This window comes from Arachis ipaensis, chromosome B4, assembly GCF_059453495.1.
Source record: "Arachis ipaensis isolate K30076 ecotype BB chromosome B4, ASM5945349v1, whole genome shotgun sequence".
Classification (NCBI taxonomy): Eukaryota; Viridiplantae; Streptophyta; class Magnoliopsida; order Fabales; family Fabaceae; genus Arachis; species Arachis ipaensis.
The window spans coordinates 12,661,765-12,670,516 of NC_142439.1; the positions used below are offsets into that span (position 1 = coordinate 12,661,765).

At 34.4% G+C, this 8,752-nt stretch overlaps 1 protein-coding gene across 1 annotated transcript; it reads left to right on the plus strand.

Moving 5' to 3' along the window:
- Positions 1–703: 703 nt before the first annotated feature.
- On the plus strand, positions 704–2,422 carry LOC107638921 (stilbene synthase 3-like). The gene is made up of 2 exons (XM_021120759.2): positions 704–990; positions 1,306–2,422. Exons 1-2 carry the CDS (start codon positions 813–815, stop codon positions 2,295–2,297), a joined length of 1,170 nt encoding a protein of 389 aa, XP_020976418.1. The 5' UTR covers positions 704–812; the 3' UTR covers positions 2,298–2,422.
- Positions 2,423–8,752: the final 6,330 nt, after the last annotated feature.

Below are 8,752 nucleotides of genomic sequence, written 5' to 3' on the forward strand. Positions count from 1 at the left end.
GAATATCTTAGTCAAATAGGTTTTGCCTAACATGTTATATATCTTAATCAAATATGGTTGCCGCCATCTTAGTAAATTCATCTACTAAACTCATCTAATATAATCAATTAATTAAGACCAGCAGACTCATATGGTGGTAGACTCCACTGTCATCCACCAAACTCCTCACACACTCAGTCAAACTACATCATGTTTAATTTTAATAATGAAATTTAGATAAAAACGATAAGATCACTTATAAATATACATAAATATCGTTAGTTATAATAACAAACGAACATTTTTGCTTCGAAGAGATTTCAACATGGCATGGATATAATGGTACTAGTGAAGCACGTGATACGCCCAGCTACCCTTTTTTTTTTTTTAAAGTAGAAATAGGTATTTTAAACATGTGCAAAAAGGCTTTACGATTTGATATAATACCACCAAAATAATTATTATAAGTGTTTGCTTCCTCGAGGGCTTTACAATTTTTATAAGTTTCTCCAATAAATCACTGAATAAGAGAGTGATGTAATCTAGTATTTTTTTTCCTTTCAAATTCAAAGTAAAACAATTAAACAATACGAAAGTCAGAGCACATCGTTTTTGAATCCAGGGACATCATTCAAGTTTACTACATCAGTTGCACTTCGTGTATTTAATTCCTCATATGCCCCTACTCTCATGCATATAAATACCTTCCTCTCCCATGCCTAAGTCTTCATCCAAATATCTTTGTTATTACAAAGAACATAGCTAAGCTTTGCCATCCTAAATAACATAGCTAAACTTCGCTATTCAGATCCAAACAACACAGCTCAGAAAATATGGTTGCCGTGAGTGAGATCCGCAAGGTTCAAAGGGCAGAAGGCCCTGCAACCGTATTAGCGATTGGTACAGCAAATCCATCAAACTGTGTTGATCAGAGTACATATGCAGATTACTACTTTAGAGTAACTAATAGCGAGCACATGACGGATCTCAAAAAGAAGTTTCAACGTATTTGTATGTATTCTTATTAAGTATTTTAATTTTGTTTTATTTAATATTTATCAAAGTAAAATTCATCGTTTTACTTTCATAAATAAAAGTATTTGAAAATATAAAAAATAAAAAAATTTGGATATTAATAATAATAACTACTTAAAGATAACAATAACTACTTAATAATAACTTTACTTCTATAATTACAAATTTGGATAAATTATATATTCAAATGGTACTTAAAAGTAACTCAAGAATAATATTATTGCTATTTATATCATTTGCTAAAGTTTATCGAAGATAATGATGGATGTGAATTACACATTATTATTTCAGGTGAGAGAACACAGATCAAGAACAGACATATGTACTTAACAGAAGAGATACTAAAAGAGAATCCTAATATGTGTGCATACAAGGCACCGTCGTTGGATGCAAGAGAAGACATGATGATCAGGGAGGTACCAAGGGTTGGAAAAGAGGCTGCAACCAAGGCCATCAAGGAATGGGGCCAGCCAATGTCTAAAATCACGCATTTGATCTTCTGCACCACCAGTGGCGTTGCATTGCCTGGCGTTGATTACGAACTCATCGTACTCTTAGGGCTTGACCCATGTGTCAAGAGGTACATGATGTACCACCAAGGTTGCTTCGCTGGCGGCACTGTCCTTCGTTTGGCTAAGGATTTGGCTGAAAACAACAAGGATGCTCGTGTGCTTATCGTTTGTTCTGAGAATACCGCAGTCACTTTCCGTGGTCCTAGTGAGACTGACATGGATAGTCTTGTAGGGCAAGCATTGTTTGCGGATGGAGCTGCTGCGATTATCATTGGTTCAGATCCTGTGCCACAAGTTGAGAAGCCTATCTTTGAGCTTGTCTCGACTGATCAAAAACTTATCCCTGACAGCCATGGAGCCATCGGTGGTCTCCTTCGTGAAGTTGGACTTACATTCTATCTTAACAAAAGTGTTCCTGATATTATTTCGCAAAATATTAACGACGCGCTCAGTAAAGCTTTTGATCCATTAGGTATATCTGATTATAACTCAATATTTTGGATTGCACATCCTGGTGGACGTGCAATTCTGGACCAGGTTGAACAGAAGGTAAATTTGAAACCAGAGAAAATGAAAGCCACTAGAGATGTGCTTAGCAATTATGGTAACATGTCAAGTGCATGTGTGTTCTTCATCATGGATTTGATGAGGAAAAAGTCGCTTGAAGAAGGACTTAAAACCACTGGTGAAGGACTTGATTGGGGTGTGCTTTTTGGGTTTGGTCCTGGTCTCACTATTGAAACTGTTGTTCTTCGCAGTGTAGGCATATGATGCACTTCTACGCATATATACAATTGTGGTACCTTCTAATAATTATTTTTTTTCTCAAGAATAAGGCCCTGATGTTCTTTATATATACAAACACATGATTGAATGAGTGAAAATTTTGACAAAGATGTCTAAAGTTATTTCTTTATGCTAAGATTTAATATCAACGTTTGTAACTGTTAGTAAAAAATATATCAAATTCTTTTTTGATTGGGCAACATGACACATTCCAATATTTGGGTTGCATTTTCATCTTAAAACAACTATAAACACCTTTGTATGGGGTTGCATATAAGTAAAGTAAAAAAGTATTATGTATGATAGTACAAGTCTTGAGAGTAATATGTTTGTAGTTTTTTATAAATTATCATGTGTGTGAAGTATCTCAAATAATTATATACGAAGATCCTATAATTGTTTTCTTGTGAATATACTTTTTTTTATCATTGAATGACAGATTTTAGATTTAATTTTGGTATATTATAAAAATATTATCTTTATCTAAAAATGATATTATTTCTTTTAAACCGTTACTTTCTCCCATAAAATACGCTTTTAAAGTGTGACTAAATAAATATCTTTATAAAAAATATTTTTAACATCTTTATTAGAATAGATATTTTATATAATAATATAATGTCACTTTCTTGTCTAAATTTTAATCTGTTATTATACAAGCTTGAATATAATAAAATTAATTATATAGAAAAAAGAATACTCATGTCATATTGTGTTGTAGCAAATACGAAATAAAATTCAATTTCATATATACTATTCTGTATTGTTCTAGTCATAGCTTGTGTTACACACATTAAAGTAGCATATATAGTAGTTCAAATATATTCATGATCAGGTTATCTGGTTTTATACCTCTACAAGCAGAATACGTTGCAAAAATAGCAGCATTTTTTGCAACTGTTGGTATCTACGACTTTTGAAATCAAATTTAAATTTTGAGAGTTTAATTCAATTAAACAACTCTAATTCAAAAAGGGTATTTTAGTTTTGATATTAGAGTAAATAGGCGTTTTTGACCATGAAAGATTCAGATGCATGCTGACATTTCTACTCATGAAAGATGGAAATTAAAGATATACCCATGAAAGATGGGCTTTTGTAGACAAAATTATTCGAACCCTAAACAATTAAATAAAATTCCCAAACTACCCTCTAATATAACCTAACTCTAACATCTAATTTTACTCCACACCACCACTTTCCCAATCCCAAACCCTACCACCAAACCCTGTCTTTGCCTCAAAAAACCTTGAACTTGTTGGACTCCTTGAAGCACAGGAACATCTCCAACGGCATCCTCCATGCCTCTTCCCACTCCATCGTTGTCAAATCAAGCCACAGAACCAGGATCGTCGAGCATGGCGCATTCAACAAAAATGACGATTTTAATCTCCAACCATCATCACCGTTGCGTGACCTCCATCAACCATGTAGTGGTATTTTTTCTTAGTTGGTCTTTCAATTGGTGAGAAAGAGCTTTGAGGCATGGTGTTTCCGGTGGCTGTGGTGGCAGAAGAAGAGTTAAAGCGCTTGGGAACCCCTGTACGCATAACTTGCGTACGGGACCATTGTACGCGACATGACCAACCTATTCGGGTTGGGTATCTCGCATACGCGAGTAGAGTGCTTGCGTACAAGAGCATTGAAAATTGTACGCCCACGCATACGCGTGGCTCATGTGTACGCGTGACCCCTGTTTTCAGCAAATAAATTTTGTGTTTTAAATATGATTTTAAATCTCTAAACCTTTGTTTTCACTCTTTTAACCCTAGATAGTAGTCAGCCTAACAATAGGATGAAGCTAGGGAAAAGGTGGTAGCTTAGGGATGAAGAAGGATTTTTAAAAGGTAATATGTGGTGGGAGAAGACGGTACTTGATATGATAAATATGATGAAAGTGGTGTATGAAGCATAAGAGAGGAATATGTAATTGAGAATGATGTATGAGATAATTGATGAAGTTAATTAATTAGGAGTAATAAAACTTATGATAAATGATTAAGTGGCTATGATTTATTGAGGAAGTGCGGTAGTGTTGCGAGTATGCCGGAGATACATATGTGAGCTAAGGGTTGAGTATTTTTGAGCTTGGGGTACTGTCTTCCCCATGTCAGCCGGGGATTCTTTCCGTGGATAATATTGAACTTGGGGTGTTGTCTCCCCATGTCAGCTAGGGGTGTCGTCTCCCCATGTTAGCGTGAGATTCTTCCCATGGATATCATTGAGCTTGGGGTATTATTTTTCCCATGTCAGCTTGGGACTTTCCCCATGGATGTTATTGAGCTTGGGGTGTTGTCTCCCCCATGTCAACTTGGGGATTCTCCCCATGGTGAATTTTGAGCTTGAGGACATGTCGGGCTGGCTACGTAACCGACAGTTGATATCAACAGTGATAGGATAGGCATGCATCATATTGCATTTGTTTGCTCTGCCTAGGTTTGCTTAATTGTTTTGGCTTGCCTATATGATAAACTCTGTCTAATTGGTAACTGTGATACTTGTTGTAACTGTTCTCTAAATGTGCTAGCCTTGTATTTGCTTGTGTTTGTAATTGTCCTTCTGTTTTGAGTACTTTGGTGGTGGATTAAGGATAATGGTGTTTTGTTCTGAATTGGGCCAGAGGCCGAGTTGGTTTGAATTTGGGCCTAAGGCGGTAATTGGTTGGATCAGTGATAAGTATTAGTTAACAATGATTTACTAGTAAGCGATAAAATGTATAGAATATTATGTTTTATGAAGGTGAAAACAAGGTTTAGAGTTAAATGGAATAGAAAGTAAACTGCAGAGTTAGAGTTAAGTTGTGACTTGGGTACCTTAGAGAGTTTTACCAAATTTATGGTTCAGTTTACTCCTTTAAGTTTTATAATCTGAGTGTCGAAGTTCTAGGATTGCCTTTGGCTTTCCCGGGACCTTATTTATTATATTTGTGGGTACCTTAACCATACTAAGAACCCATTTTTCTCATCCTATACAATATTGTTGTTTTTCAGATGCAGATTGTGAAGCACCACTCTGTATTCTAGAGACGCGGACGAAGCAAAGAACTTTTGGGACTTAGGGTCGTATCTTTGTTTATATTTATGAATGTATATAGATTCTCCACTTTGTATTTTTATGTTTGTTCCTCTTAGAGGTTGACTCGGAGAAACAGGTTGTCGTTTTTTGCTTTTGGTCATTTTAGGATCCTCTTATATATATGTATATATATACTTGTATGTTCTATCCGGTTTATCTTCGCGAACCGAGTTAGAAGCTTTGTTAATTATATCTTTGACACTCCCTTTTTATTATTCATACACGTATATCTTACGTTTCTTCGTACGCAATTTTTTCATTTACAAGAGCGATGCGCCCTTTGTTTTAAACTCTCCTTCAAAGGCTCCTCGTTATAAAACTCCTTTCAACTATTATTATATATATTTTTACTTTTAGAGGTCGTAATATTGCCACCTCGGTTTTATGACTTAAGCATAAGACTCTGTGTGGTAGGGTGTTACACATATCCTAATACAAGCCATGAGCTCACGTGTCGGTTGGTTGCCTGCACCCGACAACATTCCTAAAATAGGCGTTACATATCGCCGTCCCTATCTCAGAAAATATTCCTTCCATGAGCGTTACATATCACCATCCTCATTGGGCCGTACTCATAGTCTCAGGTGGGCGTTACGTATCGCCGTCTCCACTAATCCTCATGCACAATATCTCAAGTGAGCATTACGTATCGCCGTCCTCACGAGATTGTACTCAATAATAATAATCACGCAAGCGGGACAAAACTTTCATCCTTGCCAATCAACAATCACACTTCAATTATAATCACGCAAGCAGGATAATGCCTCCATCTTTGCTAATTCAGTCATCCACCATAGTCAAATTCATCACTTTACCAATTATATCATCAATGACATAATCAGTCATCATCAATCATAATCGCTAGTACATATCTTAATCACATTTTCATCATAAGCCTCATATAAATCTCACTTTTGTCATAAGCCTCAAATCAAACACGGTTTCTCATCATTACTCTCATAATAAACATAATCCTCATCATGATCATCAACTCTACTCTGTACACTTTAATATTCACCGGGTTTAGACTTAGGTCGTTACATATGGCTTGCGGGTATTAAGCGTCTAATAAGATACCCTAAACTCGAGATCAAGGTTACAACCAACTCAATGCAAGTACAATATAATCATTTCTGAAGCGTCTAATAAGATACCCTAATATGAAGCGTCTAATAAGAAAAATTACTGTAAATAAGGAGGAACGACGAAACAAAACAGCAGTAGCTCCAGCGGTGCTCACGGCGATAACTATGTCATTTCTGATTACTAGAATCACGGTGTGGCTTGCAGCAACGGCGAACCAATCCAGTTCCAGCGGCCTCCTTCCATAGCAATAGCAGTGTAGCAGCAGCGACAACTCCGGGAAGCTCATGCAGTGGCACAACAGCTCGATGGCTGTGCAGCAGCTCAGCAGCAGTGGAAGTAGCCCCTCCTTCCTCTTTGGCCATCTTGTTCTCTTCCCCTCTCTCTCTCTCTCTCTATCTCGTTCGACGACGATGGCAGCGGCCAGGGTTCGGTGGCAATGGCTTCTTTGACGGTGGCGACGACCCTTGATAGTATCAGCGGTGACAAGACGCAGCTTCCTCTAGCTCGCGTTTTCAACAGCAGCAGCTCCCTCTCTCTCCCATGGTTCTGTCTCTCTCTCACGTGGTGGCACCAAGCCCTGCCGACGCTGTCTCCCTCTCCTATCTTCTCCCATTCATGTGTGTGTGTGGGAAGGGGAGTGACGGCGCTGAGTGTGGGTGAGGGTTAAGGGTGAATGTGTTAGGGTTAGAATTTTTGAATTAAGAGGGTAAGGATAGGAATTTTAATAAAATTAGAGGGTAGAGTGGTAATTTAAAACCAAATATAAGTATCTTTAAGAATACTATTTAATTATCAACTTACAAATTATTTTTAAATAAGTACTCTAATTTTTAAATTAGAGATAAATAAATTAATTTTTTTTATTGTTAAAATTATATTCAAACTATCAATATTTAAATTAAATTAACAAATTATCATTATTTTTCAATAGCTAACTTTAAATTTTGAATACGAAAATTATACTATTAATATAAAAATAATATAAAAATCTCTGAGTAATAATTACTTTAAACTCAAATTACTAAAAACTCAGGTTTTAAATATCTTAAATAAAAGAATCTCTGAAAATAAAATCTTGAATAAATATAATAAATTATAAATAATTTATTATTTAATTTCAGAAAATTCGGGATGTTATAAGCAATGTGAAATTCATGTACAAAGATATAATATTAAAGCCTTAAGTATCCAATTATGTTATTGATGACAGTGGTGGTGATGATGACGACGGTAGTGATAATGGTAGTTGAGAATGAAAACGGTGGTAGGGTTTGGGATTGGAAAGTAGTGGTGTGGAGTAAAATTAGATATTAGAGTTAGGTTATATTAGAGGATAGTTTGGAGATTTTATTTAATTTTTTAGAGTTCGGATAATTTTATTTGCAAAAGTCTATCTTTCATGGGTATAACTTTAATTTCCGATTTTTATAGATAAAAAATTCAGTGTTCAAATATTTTATGATTAGAAATGACTATTTACTCCTTGATATTAGGATAAATTATCAAAATGGTATTCAAAAATTAATTTTATTAACAAAAATAATCTAAAAAGTAGTTACGAAAAACACATAAGAGTTTGAAAAAACTAAAAACATGACAAAAAAACATGTGATGAAAATCACAAAAATATCTATTTTTAATAAGTGGCAAACAAATTTTATATTTAAAAAATACTTATATATTTGATTTAAATTTTTGTAAGAATATTTGGATAAGTAATGCATAAAAAAATTGAAGCAAAATTTGATCACAAGACTTCTTTTACAGTTTTTTAAATTTATTTTTTCAGTTTTTTGCAAAAAGTTTATTTGGAGTGAACCAATTTTGAGAATGAAAATGTTCGAGTGTATATTTGTCGTTCATATCTTTTAATGTTTTTTAACAATATAAACTTTTAAATATTATTTCGGTACGTGATTTTTCCTTAAAATTAATCCTAAACGAGGTAATTTAATCTTTTTAAAATAAAATTTTTTACTTGCTTGTCTTTTACAATTAATCTTGAAAGAGGTATTATTTTAGTTTTTTTTTCTTAAAATTAACCAAATTTGTATTTTATAATTTTTATAATCAAATTTAAATTTCTAATGTCTAGTACAATTAAAAAAAGGGTAAAAAACCCAAATAAGCCAAGGAGAGCTCCAAATTACCCAAATCAAAAATCCACACCTGAATCCACCAGGACGAATTATTATATAATTCGAATCAATAAGATTCGAATTATACTCTCAAGTAATTCGAATTGATATAATTCGAATTATGTGCATGCAACGAGTTAA

What these genes read in the sequence shown, in the direction of transcription:
- LOC107638921 (XM_021120759.2), top strand. Translation starts at nt 813, where the DNA reads ATGGTTGCCGTGAGTGAGATCCGCAAGGTTCAAAGGGCAGAAGGCCCT. An exon ending in AAAGAAGTTTCAACGTATTT is followed by an intron (nt 991 to 1,305) that starts GTATGTATTCTT and finishes TTATTATTTCAG; the next exon opens with GTGAGAGAACACAGATCAAG.